General features: G+C 37.1%; 1 protein-coding gene across 7 annotated transcripts in view; it reads left to right on the top strand.

The window, feature by feature from the left end:
• KAT6B (K(lysine) acetyltransferase 6B) overlaps positions 1–26,265 on the top strand; it is a 120,241-nt gene that overhangs the window by 55,648 nt on the left and 38,328 nt on the right. For 5 of the 7 annotated variants that reach the window (XM_010567789.1, XM_010567795.1, XM_010567793.1 and 2 more), the window contains 8 exons: positions 9,137–9,245; positions 14,866–14,981; positions 15,143–15,224; positions 16,240–16,372; positions 19,993–20,921; positions 21,841–21,962; positions 23,608–23,723; positions 25,797–25,938. In XM_010567789.1, the coding sequence (XP_010566091.1) occupies positions 9,137–9,245; positions 14,866–14,981; positions 15,143–15,224; positions 16,240–16,372; positions 19,993–20,921; positions 21,841–21,962; positions 23,608–23,723; positions 25,797–25,938 (1,749 nt within the window). Of the gene's footprint in view, positions 1–9,136; positions 9,246–14,865; positions 14,982–15,142; positions 15,225–16,239; positions 16,373–19,992; positions 20,922–21,840; positions 21,963–23,607; positions 23,724–25,796; positions 25,939–26,265 lie in introns of those variants that run through there. The other 2 variants (XM_010567796.1, XM_010567797.1) reach the window with 2 other exon arrangements.

The raw sequence follows: 26,265 nt of genomic DNA on the forward strand, positions 1-26,265 counted from the left end.
TCACAGAAGGGGTACTATTTAAATAAATTAATTATCTGAGTTCAGTAACTTCTGAAATGATAGCAGGGCCTACACATATCCAAAGTATTGTTCTTAGGCTGTCTACAATAGTCTTGTGTGTCTGTTAAACTTAGATTACGGTTTGAAAGCATCTCCTCTGCAAGTATAGAGGCTTTAGATTGATTCTGTTAAAAATGAAAGCTGAGCCTCCAAAGGACTGGGAGATTTATCTGTATTTTAGAGCAGCTGCTTTGCACCCTTCTCCAGGAGATGTTGAGGTTTTTCAACAGAAAGTGGATTCTTAAAACTTTCAGTGGATACAAATTGCAAACAAAACATGAATGAAGGTTGGCTTATGTGAAGCTAATTAAGAGGACTAGAGCAAATGAATAAACTCTTTCTAGAAAAGGTATGCGTGTGTGCATGTGTGTTTCTGTGGGGGTTTTATGGATTTTTTGATCAGGGTGTCTTCTTCCCTGCATGTTGAGCAATATTCACTATGCAGAGCACTCAGCTGGTTTCTTGAATACATCTGAAGCAATCTTAATAAATTGAAATTAGTTTTGGTTTTGTTTCTAACATCTACTGTTATATAAAACAACAAAAGTCTAATTTGAAATAGAATTTTACTTTTATTGTCTTTTCCATATTGCAAGGAAAAGAGACTTTTGAAGCCTGAAGTTGTGTTCTGTTTTCTGAGCAGTAATTGTTGTGAGCTCCACTGTTCCAGGTTGTGTTGTTTCTCAGTTTGGAAAAGGGAGCAGGAACGCTCCTTTCAGTAATTGAAAAATAGAAGCTGTATTTAGAAAACTGTCTAGTCGTGTGTGCTATTTTATGCATGTCTTCTTAATACAGTGTTTGTTTATGAAGGTGTAGGTTAGCTTTTTGTCTGTTCAGTTCCATCAGCTGTAGTGATACTTGTTGACTGATGAGGTTAATATTAACGCACACAGTGATGTGGGGAGCTCTGTTCCAGTGGGGCATATTGTGTCTGGGGAGGTAGATGATATATTTTCCTATAAGAACTAGTTAAAATATTCCAGGAGAGAAATTTCTAAACATAAAAATTTGCTTGGCCATATTTTTTCAGGGTGGGAAGAAAGAGGCAAGTTTTTTGGTTTTATGCTTTTTGGCTTTAAAAAACCCCAAAAAGTTGTTTTTAAGGATATTACATGGAATTATTAGCTGAAGAACAATGAAAAAGGTAGGAACAGCTTACTGTATGCTCTGCGCTCATCATTTCAGCTCAGATTTGCAAGGGAACTGGTGTGCTCAGGTGAATAGAGTTCTTAAGCCTATTTAAGGAACCATAGTTTTCTTGTGTGCTGAAGTGGGAGAACGCTCCCCCTCCTGCTGTTACATGTAGAAGTATGTCAGTTTGGACCCACTTTCAGGAATTTCCCACCTTGTCAGGACTGCAGGATGGAAGTGAGATTTCCAGTTTTCAAGACGACAATTCAAGAAAATTGTATGAGAGGCGGTCTTTCTATGTGTGCCCTCACAATCTTCTTCACTAGTCATCCACTGATTGCTCTGTGTGTGCGCACAAAGTGGAGGTCACGGACCTGCAAGAATGCGTTCAAACTCTGAAATCTAGCATCACTGTTGCAGTAACATGCCTTTAGGGTGTGTGAATCCAGGAGGACACCAAGGGTTTTAAACTTCTTGGTTTTGGGTAATTTAGGTACCTCTGACAATTACATTGTATATCATAACTCTCCTACAGACATACCCTTTGAAAGTACAGGAGGGGGCTGTGAGCAGAGGAAGCTACCTGTGTAGTAAGGAAATCGGAGTTTTATAGAGCAAAAGAAAACACAAACCTGTATTCTAGCAGTGAAGATATTCTTTTGGGGGAAGAGGAGAAGCTTCAGACTATAGTTCTTCCTCAACACACACTGTTTAAGTACTTTATTGACCTAAAGGTGTAATAAAAAAAATTGGCACCCTGGACTGTCCTCTTTTCTTGGAACTGCCCTTGTGCTGGCTTTTGCTTTGTGCTCTCTGAATGTATACATGCAACATTAAGGTTTGTAGCAGGTGTAATGTTTTCACACTTGTGCAGTAATAGCCTGTCAGCATGTTTTTACCATCATTTGAGTTAGTGTGTACTTTTTGCCATGTGATACCTGTGTGGTACTGTAGGGCTAACATGGGATCTACTGGACAGTTGTCATTAAGAAGTTGTTCTAAAAAAAAAAATATCAAAGTTTAGCTTACCTTATAATAACTAGTTCCTGAAACATGGGGGGTTTTTGGATGTGGAAAGTAAACTCTAATTTTTTACCCACAGAATGGGTGCAGTAAGGGGATTGCAGCTCAAAGTACTCTTAATACCTCGCCTTGACTGTGACCAAGAGCAACTGCTTCAGTAGCTGAGACTAGAAATCAGTACCTCTGGCTCATTCAGTTTTTGTTTTTCAACATTAATTTTTAAAAAACAATATTTAGAGGTGCAATTGGTGGTATTTCTTGTTCAAAGATTTATTTTTTTCAAACTATGATGTGATGGTAAAAACAAACAAATAAACAACGCAACCAGAAAGCAGATAGCCCATGAAGGTGCTTTGTGCAAATGTAGGTATTCTGAGAAAGCAAGTTTGCTGCTTCTGTCCTTCCTAAATCTGTAAATAGTTATGTAATGGAAATAGGTAAAGACTGGGCCCAGAACGGTGCATCACTAGTGAAGGTCATGGCAGTTTACATTTTCAATAAAATTTGCCTCTCTATCCTGTTAACACTGAAATTACTTCCGTGCTGTTTTTGTTCATAGGATAATAGAGATCTAATATTTGTGTATCATGTATAAGAATGTGTCTTCCAGCAGGTTGTCAGATGATGTTGAGGTGTTTCTGAAAAGGCATTGAGAGACAATTACAAATGTGAACAGTTGAGGTTTTTGGTTTATTGTTCAAACTTAAATTTCTTGGGAGTGCATGAAACTTCTGATTTCTTTTACTGCCTGCATAACATTTAATGAGACTGACACTTAAAACCATAATTGTGTGTACACAGCTAATGCCTAACAGTTTTCAGACAATCTGTTTAAAGCCTTAGAGTGCTATAGCAATGCAAATAGTAATCTCCTTGCTTTCAGTGGTATTTATAGTTGTGGGTAACTTTGCATACTCAAAAATAAGACTTGTCAGGACTTAGCAATGTGAGTTTTTTGGGAGTGGGATGTTAGAAAATGCTAAAAGCTTTAAGAATTTCGTGGGAATTACAAATGTAGTCAGATGAGCATGTAAATTCCACAAGCACAGAAACTACAGTAGGAAAAAAGTTATTTAGGGCCAGATTTTTGAGACAAATTCTGGCGTAAGGTAACAGAAGTCCAGCTGAATTTTTACCAAGGATTCATTTTATGCAGCAGCAAAGCCTGTTAGTTTCTCAGTATAGGTAGCTGTGATTTATTAAAATAAATAAACAAAATAATTTACTGGTTGCATAAATGACTTCCAAGTCTTTGCTTAAATATGGAAACAGCACTAGTTTAACTAAATGCTACCACTATGTTGTTATTTCTAAATTAGTATGATTTCTGTGTGGACCAATCTCAGGGTTTGCAGTATATGTGAAGACTGTGAGAAAGCAGTAAGAGTAGTGGGTCCTTAATGTTTCAGAAGGTGTAAGCTATGCTAAATGGCTGAAACTCGTGTTTCTTTTTTTTTTTAAATCAATTACAAAACACTTCCTGAAGTCACCAAAACCAGTATTTTTTGTTGTTTTTAGTCTTCATCTGTAGTACAAACTTAATAAGCATGTTTTTTCTTGTTGTTTTCTGAAGTGACTGAAATGATGAAGCCATAATCAAAATTTAGTGTACACACATTCATATAATTTTTAGTGAAAACAGTCTTAAGTGTTAGGATAATCACAGTTACTGTCTAAAATGGGTTTAAAACTATAAATGTTAAGAAATTACATTTTTGGGGTGTGTTTATTCTAAAATAAATATTGGGGGGTGGGGGAGGAACCTGAACTTTTTAAGGTAAGGTTGCTGTAGCATTCAATGCTCCACTGGCATCTTCGGCAGTGTAACTGAGTCCTTGCCAGTCTGGACATGGGGCTGGCATCCTTCTTGGACCTGAAAACCTCACTGTATTCCTTGGGTAGCCCCCCATGTTTTTTTCTAATTAGTGCAGTAACCCAAATATGGAAACACTAATCTCTGGTCTTTAATTCTCTGTTCTTTAACATCTGGCAGAGCAGAAAGTTGGATGATATTTTAGATTCTTTACGGTGAATGACGTTGCTCATGCATTTTCTCTTTTCCTTTGTTACGTGGGTGGTTGCTCTTCCTTCCTTTTTCTACCCTGTATCAAATGCATGCAAGAGGATGTGCTATGAAGCTATACTTCTCCACCTTACCTGCTGAATCAACTTGCAGTATCCCCTTGCCCCCCTCCACACCCCCCCCACCCGCTCTCCCCAATCGCCATGATTTGTTCTTGCCGTTGATGCATTCCTGCTTTGCATGGTGGGGTAACAGCTCAGAAATCTTCCTTTTCCCATCACTCAGGTTGAGGATATGTAGGCACACCCAGGTGAAATAATCAATGGGTTTGCATTGCCCTCCTGACAAAAGGCAGTCGCTTTCGAACTTGACCATCTGATGGTCTTTAGTCTTTCTCTCTAGATACTTAAGGGCAGGCACTTGAATGTGATACTTGTCCTCATAGTTTTGGTTTGTTTGTGGGGTCTTCTGTGCAGCACAAAAAAAATCATAGTGTAAATGGTATACCAACTTTTAGTTGGGAGTAACTGAGCTGCAGACCTTGCTTCTTTCTTCATCTTTTTAGTGCCCTTTTTAGGAAGGTGGTATATTTATGAGGTCAGAGCAAGAGTTTATATAATGCCTAAAGCAGAGACACTGACTGGAGCCTGCTAAATAGTCTGTGATAATCTTGTTAGTAAGCCAGTCTCTTGAAAATGTACCTGCATAGCTTTTCTGGTTCACACATCTTTTATGACAGTGTTCTGATCAGTTGCAGTCAGTGGTTGTTTATAGGAACAATTTTGCCTCTACATTTTTGCCTGAAGGGAAGGGGGGATACATTTGAGACTTCCTGTTGTGAATGTTAAAAATAATGCCTGGTTTAACATTTGTGCTATATATGTAGCAGAATTAAATAGGTACCTCCTACCAAACTAATAATTTGTTAGTGTAAATTAATACAATTTGTTTAAAACTTGTATATATTTGAGAAATTTTTACACTGTATTTTACAACATAATCCTTTCTTTCCTACTTATTTTAGGAAAGTAAGAAAGTCAACTTGGGCAGATGATCAGTGTGTGCATTATGAGGGTTTCTGAGCCGAAATTACTGTGACTAAAAATATCATGATATGGTACTTGGTTTTAATGCTATTTACAGGACTGATGGACTGTGGTGGTTGTATGTATGATGTTTTAAAGGGTTGATTGACTCTGACAGTAAGATGTATGATGCTTAAATAAGTATTAAATTTCTAGTTGGAAAGTAAAATAAAACCCCAACCTGTGTACAGGTGCTAAGTTGATGGTCTGTTATTGCTTTATGGTATATAATATATTTAAAAAAAAGAGAGAGAAAAAAAATCCTATTGCCTGACTGCTTTTTGTGAAGCTTCAGTTTCTGAATGGAACTGTGTGTTGGCATAAAGTATGAATTTTTGGCAAATTTGCTCCTACTGCAATTGGAAATACAGTTATTTGAACAGGGCAGCCTTTTAAATTTGGATGTACAATTTCTAGTGATCTAGAAAACTAAACTCTGAAAAGTTGTGATTTATCTTGTTCCCAAAATTAAAGGAATGAAAAATTCTTCTCAGCTTATTAGCTCTGTTGAAGAAATAATAGTATGTTACTGGATAAGTGTTATTCAGACCTATCTTCAGTGACAGAGCAGACACCATACTTGAAAGTTTTTGTAACACAATTATTAATATGGTTCTCAAATATTAGATAAAAAGTTACTTTACTTTTAAATGGAGGTCAAATAACTTGGAAAATATTGCTGGTTCATCTGGTATAAAGTATTGCAGTGTTGAATAACTAGCTGTACTGGTTCCTGTAAGAGGTGAAATGGAATTAACCTGCCTGGCGACTAATCATTGTTTTTTCAGAAGATAATGTTACTCGATTGCTGTATTTTTAGAAGAGAAACTAGTAATTAAGAAAAGAGATACAGGTAGGAGATGCATTTCTGTTGCATTATATTCTGACCCAGTCAAAAAAAAAAAAGAAAAACAAAACCAAAAAACCCCAAACAAAAAAACCAACCTAAACCCCACTTAGCTTATCCTAATTGTGAGACAGTTGCAAGCCAGAAATAATAATACCAGTATGAATATAGTTTTGCTTTGACTGTGCAAGCTAAAGCAGTGTGAAACTATGTTTTGTTTACTGTGCTGAGAAGAATGTGTGTATTCTTAACTTTCAGTAGCTCAGAGATCAGACCTAGTAATGCAGTTATGAATGCAAACAGCTTCAAAATATATCCTGGAACCTGTAAGTTTCTTAAACTTGTGTGTGAAGTGATAGGATTTTCAAGCTCTCTATTATTAGATTTGGTCTGGGAACAACAGTCTTTGTAGCCCTGAACTGCCAACAAGCTTTGTCCTTTATTTTACCTTCAGTTAAAAAAACAAAAAAAAAATGGGGGGGGGTGTGGAGTGTGGGGTCGGTGTTGAAATAGGGAAGTAAATGAGTGTTGGCTAATGGCCACATCTTTTCCTGGAGTAAGGGAAAAAAAAAACAAACTTTGGAAGGATAAATTGAGATTGTGGACCTGGATTTGAATGATATGTGATGTTTTGTAGATTATTTATCAGAGCAAGCCTTTCTGAAATGGCTAAAGCACTGTTATAGCAAAGGAAAGCAGAATGGTATGGTTGCCAAGAGGAGATTTTTACTGGATTCCACTAAAAGAAAAATTTTTCTTTTAAAATTATCTGTATTAAAGTAGGAATTAAGAAATGTCCACAAGATGCTGCAAGTGAGCAGTTGTGTTTGATAGCTCTGGACCATTTTTCTGCTGATGATTATTGGTGTAGTTTATGTACTTCTTGTTAATACCATTTTTGCTCCAAATACAAGTCTGTTTAAAGGTATAATGATGGGACAGATCTGTTGAATTGTGATACCTTACTGGCAAGAACAGTAACTTAACTAATTTTCTTTTATTTGTATACATGTTGTTTTTAACTTCCAAGTGAAAAATTCTGCAGGTATATCCTTTCACACCTATAGAATTATTGATCTCATTCAATGCCATCCTACCAAAACTGACAAAGAATATCAACAATTATTTTTGTATAGGTAGCAATTTAAGATTTCAACTATCCATATAATCTATAATGGAGGTCTGGGTAAGACTAAGGACTACAGATGATGCTTGTTCCTATTAGCTATGAGACGGTAATACTGCAGCTCCCTTTTGTAGTTTATGGAAGAGAACAGACCTCTCCATGCTTATGAAAAGTCTTTGGCTCTTGTCATCTTTTATGTATATTCTTTGGGGTATACAGGTATGTCAGCGTTCTGATAATTGGATGGTGAAGACAAGAACAGTGAGCAGACATTCTGAGGACTGAGCTTTCAGAAAAAGTACTATGCATTAGGGTATGTTTATATTGAAGTGGTTGTAGGCTAGGGTAAGGATACGTGTGCCTCCTCTTGGCTGGGTATGACAACTTTACCAGGCTGGTGTCAGTATTTGGAATCTGCTGCTTGATTTAAGATGATCCGAAAGCTCAATAATATAAACGTAGTTTCAGTATTTCTGTATTATCTTGTGTCGAGGTATAAGGGCATATCTACATGAAACTGATGCCTTCTCAAGAATACCCTTAAAAACAAGCATCCCCTACTTTGCAGAACTGTAATGGAATACAAGTTTGTAGGTCAAATGAAGATAGTCTGTCAGCCTTCAAAGTATTGTGGCATAGACTGGAAATGTAAAAATTGAAGATGAAAACAACAAATAGTTACTTTGATATGTAAAACTAACAGCATTGCTTAGCTGAATCTGTAAACTAAGAATATGTGGAAAACCATTTGAGGAGTTGTGATACTAGCTGCTAGCAGTCAGTCTGGGAAGGTACTCTATTATCTGACTATCCCACTTGAAGAAATAGTTGCACATCATTTTATTTGTTACAGATCTGCTTACAGATACTTCTGTGTAGGCATTAATACATTAATATTTTGGGTGATGCAAGTAAGTAGCTTCACTGAAGCTCTAAAATTTACTGCAGAAACTGTTTTGGGGTATTTAATCTCAGATAGTTTGTCACCTATCAGATTAGGAAGATAGGGAAGTAAATCTGTTTAAATTCTTATATATTTTTCTGAAAAATTCTGTGTATTGTTTCCAGAGTTTGAAAGATTTGCATAGGTTTTTTTATTCCGATTGTGTATCATAGCTGATGGGACTCATCAGACTGGAATGGGTAACTGTTGATCTGTTGAATCCAGTATTTTTACCCTAAAATGGTAACTGCAGAGGGAGGTTTAAGTTGTATTGGATGGAAAAGTAATAAAGGTATGTATTAAATTTGAGAGTTTTTGTAAAAGTTCCTGGTTTTCTTGTGGAAAGGAACTATAGTCATCTGTAATAAAGGCCAGTTTGCATCTTAATCTTTGAACACAATTACAAGTGTGCCTAGGCTGCTCAGGGAAGTGGTTGAGTCACCGTCCCCGGAGGTATTCAAAAAGCACGTAGACAGGGTATTCCATAACATGGTTTAGTGGGCATGGATGATGGTTGGACGTGATGATCTTGAAGGTCTTTTCCAACCTAAATGATTCTGTGATCTGAAGAACAATTGATTGTGTTCTGGAGTTGAAATTGTATGTTCAAGAATAGTGTCCTAAGTTTTAGTTTTTCCTCATTTTTGTTAACACAAGTCTCTTATTGGGGAGGTTTACATGGATTAGTGTACCACGTTGCTTATTATGGGCCAACTTAACATTTATGAAATACGTTAAGGTAATAAACTTTGTAATTGCAAAGTTGGCAAAATGGATGTTTGTCTTGGTAATTAATATGGGTTACAACAAAATGTCAGGTAAAAGTGAAAGAAAAGACTACTGAGGCTTTTTTTTTTTTCCCCCCTAGCTAACTCTGTCTGTTTATTTTTAAATGTAGCCACGAGCCGATCCCATCCCGATATGTAGCTTTTGTTTGGGAACGAAAGAATCAAATCGTGAAAAAAAACCAGAAGAGCTGTTGTCTTGTGCAGACTGTGGCAGCAGTGGTAAGTTGGCTGAATTTACAAATAATAGAAATGTTCATGTTTAAGTCTGTTCTTAAGGTATTAAAAATATTTTAAACTTCTGAATGTCATCCTCTCTTTGAACAATCTGAGAACTGAAAACAAAGCGAGGGATGGAGGAGACATACCTTCACACTTTTTTCTTCCTTTTTTTTTTTACACTAAAATTTTGTCATCTGGATAACTACAAATGAGATGTGTGAATTCATCTTTATGCCAAAAGTATAGGTCTGCTGAGTAAATTAATAGGGAAACCACACTTATAAAATACAGGAATTCTGTTATTGTTTGGGATCTATGTTTAACCTGAAAACTCAGGTTTGCATTGTAACATCAAATGATGATCAAGTATTTTGCTTGCACAGATTTGCAACATTGTAGAAGCTGAGGAATATTCATCACAAAAAAGACTGTGTAGCAGTCTTTGCTCTTGTGTATCTTGTGTATCCAATTCATGTCTTTATAAAATTCTTCAGTTATTTGAGTGGGTTTTTGAAGAATATTTCAAATAACATACTAAAGCTGTTAGGCACCTGTTACTTGTCAGGCACAAGATAGTGACTCTCTACTGATCATATGTACCTTGCTCCTGTGTGTCGCAGCAGCTCTTGTGGACTCCTGTGGCTGTTCTGAATGCAAGTGCTTCCCTTAAAGTGAGCAGCTAGGTTAATTTTGAAAATGAAATACTGTAGCACACTGTTGCTTTGTGCAGTGCTTGTGCATGGATGATACCAAACGTGTTCTTGGCCTAGGTTACTCCTGATTCACAGAGGGATTTGGCTAAGAAACGTGGGCAAATCTCTTTAGCAGCTCTATGCCATAAAGCTTTTTCTGGTGCAACTGTGGAGTTCTGGATGTGAAAATCCTCTGTAGTTTTAACTATTCTGAAAAAATCCCCTGTGGAAAATAGCTTTATTCTGGCAGAGGAGTTATTTGGCCAGTATAGTTTGTCAGCTGAGTGGACTGCTTTTGTTTAGCTGTGCCAGTAAAAAAAACTTTTGCTCCCATAAACTTACAGCTGCATTGGGAAGTACTTTTGGTAAAGCTTTGCAATGTAGACCATCCATCCCAGCTCAAAGACAAAATAGCAGTGCTGCTTAAAGTCACAGGCTGCAATATCCAACTGCTTGATGCTACCCCTTTGTGCTGGCACCTGGTTGCATATAAACTGGATTGAGGAACAAACATAGTTAAAAGACAACAAGTTTGATAAGTTCCCCAGTGCAGTTCACTGCAGAGCCATACGAACTTCTGTGCCAGAATGAAGAAGGAAGTGCTCAGGAGGGAAGTGAGTAGAGAAGCAGTAGGGTCTGCGTAAGCCAGCACTACTTTTGAGAAGGCTGGAAGTGAAAGTACTGTTTCGGTGTCTTTGAATTCAGAGTCCATGTGTATCATCATTTTGTAGGTGTGCTGAAGATAGTCTGTCGTGGGTACTGTGATAGCTACATAGATACTTCAGTGAAAACAAAACAGTGTGGATCAAAACTGTGTTGTCAGTTAATCAGGATATGCTTTTGATTGTGTGCTTCTGAATCTGTCTCCCCAGACAGATTCTTTGTATTTTAGCCGGTGTATTTTTTAATACATTTAAGCAAATGATTAAACAGTGAAGTAAGGAAGTGGCTTTTTCATCAAAGTATGCAAAACCAAACCCCATAGATTTTAAACTGTCTTCCTTTAATGGTTTGCAGGTTTCCTGTATTTTCAAATCTGTATTCTAATATTCAGAAATTGAATAAGATTTGTGCTTGGTTAGACTCTGGTACACAGAGTTTACATTAATCAGGTGAGCTTAGATATCAGCTACTCTTCTGTTGTGTAATAATCCCCTGCTAGGTCTAAGATGCTTTAGAACTGGAAGTCTTGACTTTCATGGATCAGCTTCCATTTGAATTAACACTGATACATTCTCTCTGCCTCATTAAGACTAAATTATCTTTAATTAGTTCCTCAGATGTATTAGATACAAAGAATGAAATGTTGAGACTGCCAATCAGATTGCTGGATGGTTAAACTTTAGCTACTGATGCCTAACTAAAATAAAAACCAATCTCAGAGCAATTTACAAATAACAAAACTTCACTCAAGTGGAGGTTTATTGTAATTGGATTTGTAATTTTGCACACTGCAGTGTATCTCAAAGCTAGTCTTGCTGTCTAACAAACATAAAAGAAATTGCATGTTGCTCTCAGCAACCAAATTGTTCAGCTGATGAGAAATTAAATTGCAGTGCCCACTACTGTCATGTCTGCTTTCCATTATGTTTTTGTTGTCCGTTGCTTGTGTCTCTTCAGGTAATGCTTCTGTGTTCTGAAAACAGAAACTATCCGGATATCTGCACATTTCATTGCTGTTACCCTTATTTTGTGATATTTGGGAGGATAATGTATTTGGAAATGAAATGCACTGCTATGTTACTTCACACAGGGCATTTTCTAAAGGAGTAAGATGAGCGATGTCAGGTGTGAGCAAACAAACTCTACAACGAAAGCAAACATTGCTCATATATTTTTTTTTCCTTTCCCTCCTGCTTTTTTCCTGATCTTTTGATTTTGAAAAATTGATAGACTTGAGAACTGTAATCGAACCGAACTCTACTTCCATTTTTTCAATTGAGAGGTGCAGAAGCAATTAAAGAGCTGTTGCTGACAGATTTTAAAAAGGAGTTGAAGTTTTAGACAGAGGAGGGGAAAAAAAGGTTGAGTTACTGGGGAACGATAATAAATATTTAAATAAAGGGGAAAAAAATAGCTAAAAGTAGAATACCTGTGGGTACTGTCCTTTTAAACAAATAGTATGTTAGGCTGAGAAGGTGAGAGGGTTACCAATCAAAGATGGGTAGGGGAGGCTGGAGAGCAGATCAGCTAAGACATCAGAGTCAGGTCAAGAGGAATAGGGACAGAAAATGTTTGGGAAGGACTGTGCAGAGATTGCTTTATAAGGGAAATTTAGGGTATGCTTTAAGAACAAGGGAATATGGGAGTTGTCTTAGTTACTGCCATCTGTGGGAGGATGTCGGCTAGCTGGATAAAATGAACTGTTAAGAAACCTGCAGGTGGAAAAACCGACTACATACCCAAGATAGGTGCACTGATCTCTCTGCTCATGGCTAAAGTCACCTTAAATAATAATGCTTCCTACCTAAAAGGTTATCAAACATAAGGTTGGGGTTTTTTTGTGGATTATTTTATACATTAGTTCCCCATATTTGTATCACAGTTAAAAATAAATAACTAAAGAAATTTGTTAAACAGAGTTCCTTTTAAAAGTGAAACCTGTGTTGATTACCACTTCGTGTTTAGTAGGCATTACCCTCTACTTGTTATTGTTGTATTTGCACTATGTCAATTTATGTCCAAAATGAAGAGTGTAAGTATTGTTAGCTATTAAAGAACACCACCATATGGTATTTTGAAATCTGAAAATTTCTGTGCTGTCTCTGCTAGTGCATACCTAGGAAAGACATTAAAAAAACATGGCAAATGCATAGTGATTACTCCCATTTGTACTCTTCCAGCCTCTAGTTACTTCTGGCTCAGGGACTTGGAGTTGCAGGCAGAATCTTCATATTTAATACCAATGGATTTTTTTTTCCTTGAATTTTTGTCCAATAGTAAAATCTAACACTTAAGGGTATTAACAAATGTATTAAGTCGTGTAACTGCTTGAATGAGAAATGTTATGTTGGTAGATAACAGAGAAATAAAGTAACCCTGTTACACCTAATCTCTGCATAGTTACCAACCAGTAAGAATGGATGTTTCATACGTTTGTACTTCTCAGTTGCTTACTTAAGGCAAAGTTAAGATCAACAATTTAAACCACAACTTAAAGAAGTAAATAACTTCTGTGCAGGGTAGATAACTGAAATTAAATGTACTTATATGGAGGTAATTGGTTTATGATTACACTTTAATGTGTTAATGTAGTTAAGTTATGGTTGATGAAATCAGTCTTTCTGTGATATTATTAATATCAGCCACTCTAGGGAGCTTTTTTCTTACTTAGCAAATTTTTTTGAATGAAGCACTTGTTAAGCTTTATTGAAGGGAGCAGTGCAGCATTGAGCTCAACTATGCAGCTACAGAGTATATTTGTCACTTTCAAGAAAAATAGTACTTTTAAGCACATACTCAGTTTTAACCACAAAACTTTGTTAACGTGCTTAAACAATATGCTAGGAATCAAATGGCAGTGCTTTTTCTATATCTTTGCTTTTGAAACTACTCTTTGAATTTATTATTAATTTTTCTTTACTAATAGATTATATTCCTGCATTTTCTTTTGAGAATGTGCTATATTTACACAATTTAAGTTGTCTTTTAAAATTTAACAAAAGTGGATTAAACCACTTTTGGATTTGTACATACAATAAAACAAATTAAAATCTGAAATTTGCACTTTAAGTGGCTTTTGCATTCCATCAGTCATCTTTGCCGTTCATGCCTCAGTCCGTTAGAAGACAAAAATAGAAAATGCTCATGGATTAGCCTGTATTCTTGTTTGTGGTGGTTTAGCTCAGTCTTGAACTGAGAAACAGCAGATGGAGAAAGTCTGAATCATAACGACTAGACCATTACCTGGAAGAAAGCATGTATCCCGACTCTGACAGTGAGAAGAAAGCATCCTTCATGCGCATCACGTAACTGCAGCCATCTATAAGTGCAGCATGACATCAGGGATTCTTATCTCTGACAACTTGTGGGTTGATGTTCTTCATAATCTCTGAATATAATACTGGCAAAAAGCGTTTCGCTGGGAGGGCTTATCCCCTCCTATTTAGCAGTGCTTTAATCTTTTTTTTGGATTAAGGGTACACTCCATTGAGGTTGTTGAAGACGTAAAAAATTACTGCCAGTATTGCCTAAGGTGTTGTATGTGTTCAGTTGTCTGCTGTCTTTTATTAATTGGAAAAGCCATGTAGGGCGCCTAGGCTACCATGAGAAGAGGATGGTCCCGCCAGGGAATAAAGAATAGTTTCATGGGAGGTGGTAGTTCAGCTATTCTTCCCTACTCCCCACAATGTTTTAAGTCATCCTTTGCAGTAAGCTTTTCTTGTGCCAATTGTCTGCTTCATTTTTTCCTTCTTACTGCTCTGAAATTGTTCTTTGTATGTAATTAAGTAATAAGTTGGAATGAAAAATGCATATAGTTTGACTGTTGAGTTTCTCTGGCAGATACTTAGTATATTTAGAAAAATAGCTAATACAGTTTTATCTAAAGATTTCCTCTGTTCATGTTGCACTGCTATGAAAGGGGAATGGGGTCAAGTTTGTAAAAATGCTTTCTTCAGAACCAATGGCAGTTTAATATGCTATGGAAATAACCTAGTGAAAATAAAATTCAATTTCAGGTGCTTGTGTAGACCATTCACAGGTGTCAGTTACAGTAGAAGTCAACTTTCTACCTCTCTTCATAAATGAGTTTTATGGCAGTTACTCTGTATTTTTGTATGAAGTAGACGAGTTAAATAATGTGTTGCAAAGTTCTGAAAACAGCTGGTGCTTGCAGGGTTCTGGTGGTGCTGGCTACATCCTGTTGAACTTAAGAATCCATTTTACCAATCTTAAATCTCAAGCTTTAAATATTTTGGTTTTTTTAGGACATCCATCATGTTTGAAATTCTGTCCTGAGTTAACAACAAATGTGAAGGCCTTAAGATGGCAGTGTATTGAATGCAAGACATGCAGTGCATGTAGGATCCAAGGCAAAAATGCAGTAAGTTTAGACTGTTGAGTGTTACCTGACTTTTCTTTGTTTACTGTAGCTTTATACTTAGCACATGTGCAAATACAAATCACTGATGTACAACTTCAAGCAATGCTGTATTAAGTCTTTTTTTCCTCTTCCTCTTCCTCCCCACCCCCTGCCCCCTTCAGGATAACATGCTTTTTTGCGACTCCTGTGATAGAGGGTTCCACATGGAGTGCTGTGACCCACCACTTTCCCGAATGCCAAAAGGTGAAAATAAAAATCCTTTCAATGAAAATACTATCATTCATAGTCTTTTCTCATACTAAGTGACCAAAAGCTCTTGAGCATGCTAATTATTTTTACATTGGTAAACAGTATGATTTCAATCATGTCAAAGCCAATTTTATTTTTCTTTACTTGAAATTTACTATTTTCCTGAGAACAGAAAGGTCTGTGGTCAGTTGACCAGATGAATTCACTGCGTATCGAGCTCTTGGCCAGTTTATTGAAGGTGAAGTTTCACAAAGGCTGTTAAAATGTTTGGAGTATATACACTGACAAAGAAGTCCTTAGAGTAGGTGAAAGAGCCTGCTTCTTCTTGCCTTTTGTAAGAGAAATTTAAAAAACAGAGAAGCAAATAAAACACCTGTCTCCTCAGGTTCTCTAATCTCTAGATTTCTGGTATATAGCACCTCTCACTTCTGCTCTCACATCTTTATGGCTTTCCCTATTTAATCTTAAAGTTACACTAAAGACTTCTTCCAGCTTTTTTTTCCTCCAAATTCCTGGCCTTATCTATAATAAATTAAGTGTTCAGACACGATCATCTAACGTTAAAAGGATGCCAAATTCAAGTTGTTGCATATTAAAACAAGCATACCTATGTGTGATCTGGTATTTTCTTTAGCACACTCTAGCCTAGATTGCTTTGTAACGCACATGTAATTTTTTTTTTCCTCTGTCTTAATTGTGTCTGAAGAAAGATCTAGGTAGTATAAGGAGGGACAAGCTAGAACAGAAATTCTTCTAAGAACCCATTTGCTCACAATCTTTTCTGTGACCCTTGTTGCCTCTTTTCTTTCCCCTTTCCATGAGCACTTTGCTTTCAAATATTTCAAAGTATGGATAGAAGTGGATCACTTTTCTCTGTCCACTTCCCCTTCCCTATGTCCTGTTCATAAGATAATTTGTTGACCTTGTGTACTTGGCATGTATCTTGGTAGACACCTGCAGTACAGATTAAATAAACTGTGTACAATTAAACTTTTTTTCCTTTATGTAGGGATGTGGATTTGCCAGGTCTGTAGACCAAAGAAGAAAGGGAGAAAGCTGCTTCATGAGAAAGCTGCCCAAATAAGGCGACGATATGCAAAACCTATTGGACGACCGAAAAATAAACTAAAGCAACGAATGTTGTAGGTTTCTCTTGAATTTTTTTTAATGTTTCTAGAATGTAGTCAGATAAGAGTTGATGCAGGTTCAACTACAGTTTTTAACTGTATTTCAAGTTGGGGAAAATAGGTGGCAAGTATTCTAGTATATGCCTTTCAGCCCAATGGCTAGTAACTTCTTAATTACAGTGGGTGCTTTTTGTGTCATGTCAGAAGGTAATGAAAAAACTTCCTGCAACTTACTTTTCTAGATCCTGTAATTTTTTAACAAAACTTGTACCTATAGCAGATGCAAATAAAAGTTTGTATGATAACATAAGCCAAAGCCGTCTTTTAAGTGTAACTTCAAATGAAGTACATACAGAATCTATACTAAGTGGATAATAGTGAGTTACTTACATCCAGCTTTAGGAGACTGTTCTGCTCAAAGACCTGTTCAAAAGTTGTATAAAAATGACTTTATTAGTTAATATCAGCTCACAAAACCCATTCCAAAACACAAACTACGCAAGTACTACAGAAGTTCTGGTTTCAGTGGTACTCTGGAAAAAATTATTACTTGAATTCTGCTGTTAAGCTGCCACTGGTTACTAGGGAAAGAGGTTGTAATTCCTCTTGCTTCTCAGGAATGTGTTTATCTAAGACAAGAGAGTGCTGTAATTCTTTTGGCATCTATCTTTCCAGGGAACACTGTAGTTGGACATCTTAAGGTTTGGTTGGAGGATTGTTCTAAGTAGTGTTCAAATGCTGAGTTGACTTTACACTGAGTGTTAAACAGGAACAGATTCTGTGTTAAGTCCAATAGCATGTTGCCCTCAGTCACATGTTCTACGCACATATGCCTTTCTTCCCCTCCTATTTAACTATCTGTTTGGCCATGTTAGCTCAGCAGCTGAGCTTTCTGGCTCTATGTACTACTCATTCGGTCATGTGCCCGTTACTCAACCATTTTTCTCTATAGTCTAAACACCTTTCTGGTATTCTTCAGAGTTGCATGGTAGCTGCTGCAAAACTTTGCATTTTGCATAATAAGGATTTCTGGAGCCAGTGGAGCCAACATGTAAAAATAGAAGGAAAAAAACCATACTTGCAGTACTAGAGTACAGCACGCTAGTCAAGTTGATGTACTTGGTACTGTGCAGCTTGCTATATTCTCTTTCCCCTCTCTCTGCCAGCATCTCTTGTCTTGCCTTTTTGGTCCTTGTCCTAAAGCTCAGTGTATACTGCTCTAGGAAAGTAGTATAGGACAAGGATGACGTGTGGTGCTATATGAAAGTAAAAGATGTAGTTGTAGTGGTTCATGAGAGCATGCTGTTAACGGAAGAGTGGGTGAAACATTTTTTTACTTCTCCATTCTCCTCCTGACTAAATAACTTAAGAATTTGAAGGTCATTTTAATAACTATACAGCTTTCAGTGTTGTAACTGAAATTCCTATATGTCATTGTGTGTGCATAATAAAAACATATCTACACTTCTGGTTTTACCCCTTTGAAAACTCCTAAGCCTTCAACTGGAGGTTAGGGAAGTACAGTACTGCTATCTTACTTCTCTAAAAACATGTCCCTGATTTGGGTTCCCACAGTGGATTTAGCAGGAATATCTGTCTGACACAGTAATTCTGCTTCTCCTCTTTCCTCGTACATGTAAAAGAGAGGTTGGAAAGGTGGTGAGGATTTTACTGTTATATTTTGCTAATGGGTTTCTAAGCTACAACTTTAAAAATATAAATGTCATGCTAAAGGATGCAGAAGTTCTCTTAGCGTTGGATGATGATTATGAATATTTTTATAAAGACTTTCTTTTCTTTGTAGCACATGAGCCACATGAGCATGTTAGAGTAGTACTTGAGGGGGTTGTTTGTATACTGAATATTTGCAATACTATTTCTATTACTTCAATGTCTGATATATATATATATATAACAAAGTAGTCCTGTTTTGGAAAAATAGTGGTTAGGAGATGTGATAAGAGACTCTTCCTCATGGAATTCTATTTAAAAGTGATCATGGAGTACAGAAGACGACAGTGTCATGCATAAAAGTGCGTGGCCACATGAAATACAGGAAGGTTAGCTAATGCCGCTTAGTTCTTTTTGTGTAGTACAAAGACAATCTGTCCAGTAGTACTGGAATAATTTTTTGCCTGTTGACCATCTGTAGGAGGCCCTTCACAGGCAAATTACTGTGTAGTATTAACTAAAACCAGGTGTGTGATGGTGCCTCTGGCACTGATGGTGATTACTACATCTGGTAATAAGAATAGGTCTTGTGATGGACATAAGCTTATGGCACCAAAGGATTCAAAAGACTTAGAAGTTTTTGGGTTTGTTGCCTCTTAGGAGCTAACCAAATTTAAGGATGTGTGAGTGGAAAAGGGGCTAGTTCTTTAACTGGTGGGCCCTTGGAGTTCAGTAAACCAGATGGTAGCCCCAGGCTGTTCAATCTTTAATTAGAAGTAACCTGTTGGAATTAATTACTTCAGCATCTCAATTCAGAAGGCAAATCTGTGGAAGAAAACTTTCCGCTGCAAAGTAAATAAGCTGACTTCAAAGAGCAGGATGGAAAAGGGAATGGAAGCATTTGATGCAACTATAAAGCTTTGTTTGGATTTGCAATTTGATCATGCCTCCTGATACCTATTCCTTTTACTGCAAATATTTTTAAATGTTCTGTTTCTATATACTTACAATATATACTACTCTTCACTGTATCATTCACTGTTGTTCCTCTCTTCAGTAATTAGTGACCAGCTAAACCTGTATTTCTGATGTAACAAATGTTGGCTTTCAGCATGCCCTTTTTCTTCCTAGCACTTAAATAACATTCACTGTTCTTCTTTCTTAACACCTTCCATGTTAGGCCTGATTGGTTTACAGCTTTTCTACAAACACCACTTGGTCTTACTGTTCTGTTCTTCCCTTTCCTTTGCCTCTTTTTTTTTTTTTTTTTTTTTTTTTGCTATTGTTACAATTTCTGAAGAAAACAGGGTCTATTTTTTTGGTTTTGTTGTAACGCTCTTCATAAACTACCTCATTTTGCTTTTAGGTCTTTGGCAGTAATTTTTACTACTAGAGTTGACATAATCCAATGAGAGTGTGGAAAAAATAGCAGTTTCTTGAAAACTGACTGTATTGCTTTAAAGGACTAATAGACTTTCTCTACAGTTTAAGCAAATGTAGTCTGAAGTGAAGTGTTTTGATGTACATCTTCAGTGTTAATAAATTACTGCATATCTCCTTTGTGTGTACATTAAACTCTATGGTGATGGAGCAGTTATTGTATTCAGACACAGTGCGTTGATGTTTTTCTCCAAAGCAGCACACTCTTTTGCCATGCCTGAAAGTAGGTAGGAAGGCTGTATACTTGTGACATCTTCCTATCCTAGCTGCTTCTATTTATATGTACTGTGGACTATCTTTTAAAGAATGGGGGAGAGGGGTCAAAAAGAAAAAATGAAAAGGGGGGAAAAAGCAGTTGGCTGTTACGTCATAGCATGAAATGTATTTCCAAAGTGCATATGTCTTTAAATTTCTTAAAAGCTTTTTAGGTACAGTAGCATAAATAACTTGTATAAACTGTAGTACTATTTGGCAGTAGTTATACACTTTTAATGCTGATTTTTATTTCCCAAATTTTTGCATAGGTCTGTAACCAGTGATGAAGGATCCGTGAATGCATTCACAGGAAGGGGGTCACCTGGTAGGGGTCAAAAGACTAAAGTGTGTACCACACCTTCATCTGGTCATGCTGCATCTGTGAAGGATTCAAGCAGCAGATTGCCTGTTACAGACCCCACTCGGCCTGGTGCCACCACCAAAATCACCACCACCTCCACCTACATATCTGCCTCTACACTTAAAGTTAACAAGAAAACCAAAGGGCTCATTGATGGCCTTACTAAGTTCTTTACACCATCACCTGATGGTCGCAGATCACGAGGTGAAATAATAGACTTTTCAAAGCACTATCGTCCAAGGAAAAAGGTCTCTCAGAAACAGTCATGCACTTCTCTTGTGTTGGCTACAGGTACCACACAAAAGCTAAAACCTCCACCTTCTTCACTTCTACCCCTAACCCCCATCTCTGGTCAGAGCCCCAGTTCGCAAAAATCCAGCACTTCCACTTCTAACTCTCCCCAAAGTTCTTCCAGTCAGTCAAGCATACCCTCCTTTAGTAGCCTTCCTAATAATAGTCAGCTAAAGGGACTCTTTGATGGACTCTCTCATATCTATACCACTCAGGGACAGTCTCGAAAAAAGGGACACCCAAGTTATGCACCACCCAAACGTTTGCGTCGTAAACCAGAATTATCTTCCACATCAAAATCTAATAGCTGTTTCTATGGAAAGAAAGAGGTTAGGAGCAGGTTTATTTCTCATGCCTGTACCTCTGGATGGGGTGTGTCTAGAGGACATGCTTTTAAAGCAATTGCTCACCTCAAGAGAACAACTTTCCTTAAAAAGCACAGGATTCTAGGCAGATTAAAGTATAAAGTGACCCCTCAGATGGGGACCCCCTCACCAGGGAAGGGGAGCTTGGCAGACGGAAGGATTAAACCTGATCAGGATGATGGTAAGCAAAGGTCAAAGCGCCAACCAAACCTGCGTCCCGTCCAAAACCAAAATTCTTATATTGTCACATAGGTCTTAGCTATTTCTCTTGTTCTTACTTCACTTTCATACAAAAGCAACGAAACTTTGACCTTTTATCTAATGCTGACTAAATTTCCAAAATGTTTTTTCTGACTAATACCACACCACCTTTTTATTATTTTTTGCATCTGTAATTGACACTAGGAGCCCCAAATGCCTTCATAATGTTGCTTATGGCTGTGTAGTACCGCATGAGTAGCCACTTTTCATGCTCCTTCCTTATTCTTCCCCTGCCCTTTCTCTGGCAGTAGTGCTGTCATCATGATTGTGTCCTGTCAGTGCTTATAATGGTGGGCATTTCAATTCATTTCCCTCTGCTCCATTGCTTTTTCATGAACAATTCCATCCTGCTACAGTTTCCACAACACTTGATCTGTACTGCTGTGAACGACCTTTTTTATAATTACTTTTATTTAAGAAAAAATATAATGTTTGAATGTGCACTTAGTTTAGCATTGGTCTCCAACTTTTAAGGGCAACTTTTTTTTTCTCTTATTTTTGTTTTTACCTTGTAGAGTATACTGGAATTTTGTTAGGTGGCATAGTTCTAGTGATAGAACATACTCATTTCATGAGGTTCAAAACTAATATAGTAGAACTGGACTGTAAAGGCTTAGACAGACAGACAAGCAAGTACCAAAAATAGCTCATGCAACAGCAAACTACAAAACAAGAAGGGGGGAAGGTTTCATTTCTCTTGTGTAGTAATCCCAAATTTAATTAAAATGGGGAGTCATAACAGCCATCGTTGCTACAATCCTATTTAGGAGTATCACTTTGGTAAGGCACATGTAACCTTCATGTCTGTGAATAAACTTTTTGCTGGTTTTAAATAACAGATACTGAAATCAAACTAAGCATCAAACAAGAAAATATGGATGTATTTCTGGTGGGAAGCAAGGACACTGTTACACAGGAGGATTTGGAAGTATTTAAGCAGGCTCGAGAACTTTCCCTGGAGGTAAGAATCATGTTGCATAAAATGTAGTTATTTATGTAAATTAAAAAAAAAAATCAATTCATTTTCATATGTCTATTCATCTTCATTTTTAATATATTCCTTTTGATCTAATGTGTCATGCTTGCTGTGACTTTATTTTTGGGACACACTGTATATACAGTTATATTCTCCTAGATAGGAGACAAGGCATCACACTGGAATGCGTCAGATAAGTGACACTTGGGATAGATTTTGAAAGATACACTTGAGCATTTTGGACACAGGACTACCACTGATTAAGCACAGAGATTAAGCATAGTTGACATCCTGGTCAGGACTGAGAGGATGTTGGTCGGTAAGAATGAGCCTGATGATTTTCCTCTGTGGATAAAGCAGCCACTGTGAAAAGTTAAGTCTGTCCCAGCAAATACAGTTTGGTAGCAAACTGGGGTTAGTGAGTTTATAACTTCATTTCACCCAGTGATTTAACACACTTTGAGTTTAAATACTATAGACTTTTTCTAGCAGTGAAAATATTTGAGCTTAATCTGACTAAAACTGTTTATACCAGCTGGTGTTAATGCTATTCTTTAACTATGTAGTAGTAATCTAAAGCTTGTGGAGACTTGAGATTTTTTTATTTCTTTTTTTTTGTGCCAAGGAAGCTGCACATGGAACGTGAATCCTCCTATAGCAAAATGGACTTTTACTTTTCTGTGTCCATGAAATGAGCAACTAATTTTTTTTGAGAACCTGGGTTAGAAGGGAGGTGCATGTAATGTTTCAACTGCTGCTTTTTATAAAATTGCATCATAAATGAGTATGTCTTGTACTTTTTTCAGGAATGGAAGTCACTCTTTTCAGTTTTAGTTTACAAGAGCTGACATTACCTGCTATGGGTCAATGCAGTGACCTTTTTGTAGTCTTAATTCAGAGTGTGTTATCCAATAAATTCAAACCAAGTTTAAAGATTCAACTTTGTTATTAGTTTGTACTTCCATTTGCTTGTGGAAATGGTTCCTACTGCCTCCTTTCTTTGTCTTTCATATGCAGTCCAAAAATACTGGGTAATAAGATTTCTAAAATTTGTGGCACTGAAATTACTCCCCTTCCCCCCCGCCCCTTTCTTCCTTTTTTTGTATTTCGCAAGCTCTGTAGGGTCTAGCAGTCATTTTCTGAACAGCTCAACTTCAGTATGATAGCAGAGATTAGTGTGTGTTAGTATACTGTTGACTATTATGAGGTAAATTCCAAGGACTGTGGAAGTGTTCTGCTGATGCCTTCTCCCTCATTGTTTTGACAAAAGGACAGCTTTGAGTTTGAACCAGAACTGTAGAGAAGTCCTCGTGCTAGATGCTGCGGTACAAGAGAACGGAGGCAGTTGTGCCTCTTATTTGCCTGGGCTGTACACCATCTGTTTGTATGCACTTACTTGTAAGCACTACTTGCTTAACTTCACTTCAAGTTGTTTGGCACCTTGAAAGAAATCTTCACTGTTTATATTGGGTTGTTTGCAAACACTGTCTGTCCAGGTTGGAGGAACTCAAGCAACTGATTTGAATACTTCAGCTTTCTTCCACCTTCACTGGGTGAAATTGATGATATAAAGCTAATTTTCCTTGTACTTTTTCTATAACTAATATTTTGCTTTTATTGCACCTTACAGAAAATTGGGTGTAAAAACACTGGTGAAACAAGTGGGCGATACCCTTCAGTGATTGAGTTTGGAAAATACGAGATCCAGACCTGGTACTCTTCACCTTACCCACAGGAATATGCAAGGTAGCGAGTTGTCAAGATTGTCATACATTGTTGGTATTTTTACTAATGTGTTAATTGTAATTTATTTGCTTACTCTTTTGTAATTGTTTATAACTTACAACTTTTAAAAGTAAATATGCTTTTGTAATTATAAGTGAGAACAAAGATTTGTCTTTTTGTTTGGTTGGGTTTTTTTACTAGTTCTAATCAAAGATGCGTTAAAAAGACTGATTTTTTCCTCATCCAGCATAAACATAATCTTGCACTGTGTACTAGCGTGGCTTTGGGTCTTTTGTTGTTTTTGGTTGGTTTGGTTTGGTTTTTTTTAACCATTGCAACTAGGCATGTCCAACTTCTGGCCATTTAGGGCAAATAATCTTGTTTGTCATCCAGAATTTAACCTCCTTTTTTTTAGGGACCAGGGAGAAGTCTGAACATGCTAGATAAATAAAGTCAAAGTGAGCAAGTTATGGCAACAATGGCTCGTTTCTGGCCTTCTTTGCCAGGGCACACCTTGGAGTCGGGCAGAGAGCATGAACTAGTATGTGTGCTCAATAGATCTCTGCTGATTTTTGCATGTGCCGAAAATGTTTTATGAATCCACGGGATCTATGGCACGCATGGAGATTTTCAGAACTGTATGTTTGTCAAGCTCTATTACTATAGCAAGCAACCAAGTTATGTGGTCTGTTCCAAAATGCCTTTACATAGTGTTACTGTAAACTGCCTTTTCTCCATCCCTCTCGTTCCCAGATACCGTCATCTCTGCGTGGTGGGAATGAGTGATATATCATGAATTTGTAATATAAAAATCAAGGGATAAAAAAAAGCATAGAGAGCACTTCTATTTCCACTTATTACTGCTGCTTTTATAGTGTTAATATTTTATTTCAGTTACTTTTTTATTCCCTCAATTTATATCATATTGTGAATGAGAGAGTTACCTGTTGCATCAAGTAAATTAATCCCAGGCAGAAGCGTAATAATGGATAATTACTAGTATGTGGCAGCAGTGGGATGGCATCTGTAGGAGGCAGTGTGCTTCTCAAGTCTGAGTGCAGTGGGATTACATCATGGAACAAAGAGTTCAAACTACTTTTTATGTTGTTGATAAACTTTCTTAGAATACTGGAGTAGTGTAAACGATAGCTGTGATCCCAACGAGATCCCAGGATGTGCCGATAGCTTCAGAGCAAATAAAGGTTGTCCTCTGCTCTAAAACTTCGTAGACTAACTAATTTCTGCAGCAGTCTTCCACTGCTTCAGTTATTTAAAAACGAAGGTAAAAAGCCATAAAAGTCACTGAAAGGAACTGTTTCTGTTATGTAGAACAATTGTCAGTATTGTCTTACATGGGGCATGTGAGTTACTTGTATGTATGTAGTCTGAACTGAATCCTTCCTGGAGGAGTACAGTCATCTAGTTGCCTGTGTTGTGGAGATGTGTGGAAGGGAGACTTTTTGCCTGTGTGCAAACTGTTTGGATGGGCTTCTGTGTTGAAGTAAAGTGATAGTTTAGATGGAGGTGAGGGGGTACAATCCTACTACAGTTTGCTGTCCCACACAAGTTATTTGGAAGACAGTGGAAAGAAAAAACATCTCCTAGCCTTCCCCATGTACAAAATAAGGAAAATTAAGGGGAAGGAGATTCCCTGTATTCTGCTGTGTGCCTCCTTTGTCTTTGTCTTCACTGGAACAAGAAGGGTGAAATTTGAGGTATGACTCCAGTGTGCCTACTGTGATGGAGACCACAGCAAAAGCTTATGTGGAATGTGGGAAGGGGGAAGTAACTGGGATCTGGCAGAGGCTGGACCACAAAACAGCTGACCGCAGTCCAACTCTATTGAATTAGGTTCACTGTGATTGCTTGAATCTGATCTTTTCTTATATTCCTTTTTCTAGTGGCTGATGTGTGTATGTTTCATCATTCACTGTAATGTTATTTATTTATTTAAACTTAAGCAGCATTTACTTACGGTACTTATATTTACATGGGGAGGGCCTTTCACTTTGTGGTAACATTTTTGTTTACAGAATTTAACAATTTTTTATTTTTTTTTTTTTTTTACAAAATATCTTTCTAATTTTCATACAGATTACCAAAGCTTTACCTGTGTGAATTCTGTCTTAAATACATGAAAAGTAAAAACATTTTGTTAAGGCACTCAAAGAAATGTGGCTGGTTTCATCCTCCAGCTAATGAAATCTACAGAAGAAACGACCTTTCAGTATTTGAGGTAAGTATATAAAAAAATAAATCTAAATTTCTGAAAGTAACCAATTTGTAGACATTACAGACCAGTTGTAGAACTAGTGAAAATTGACATACTTAAATACTTCCTTGGAGATTCTTCTTATACTGCAAAACCAAGTCCATCTTCCTTGTCCTGCTCCACCCTGCCATGTTCTCTCATGATTCTTGCTTTCTTTACTTGTACTTCATGCATTAGCCAACTTCTTAAGGTACCTGTTTAACATGCATCTTAGACGAGGACTGCAATGGAAGCCCTTTAACTGGATTGGCTTTCCCTTCTCAGCAACGGTACCTCTTGCACCCATTCATT

The sequence above is a fragment of the Haliaeetus leucocephalus genome, unplaced genomic scaffold (assembly GCF_000737465.1).
Source record: "Haliaeetus leucocephalus isolate CR32 unplaced genomic scaffold, Haliaeetus_leucocephalus-4.0 Scaffold229, whole genome shotgun sequence".
Lineage (NCBI taxonomy): Eukaryota > Metazoa > Chordata > Aves > Accipitriformes > Accipitridae > Haliaeetus > Haliaeetus leucocephalus.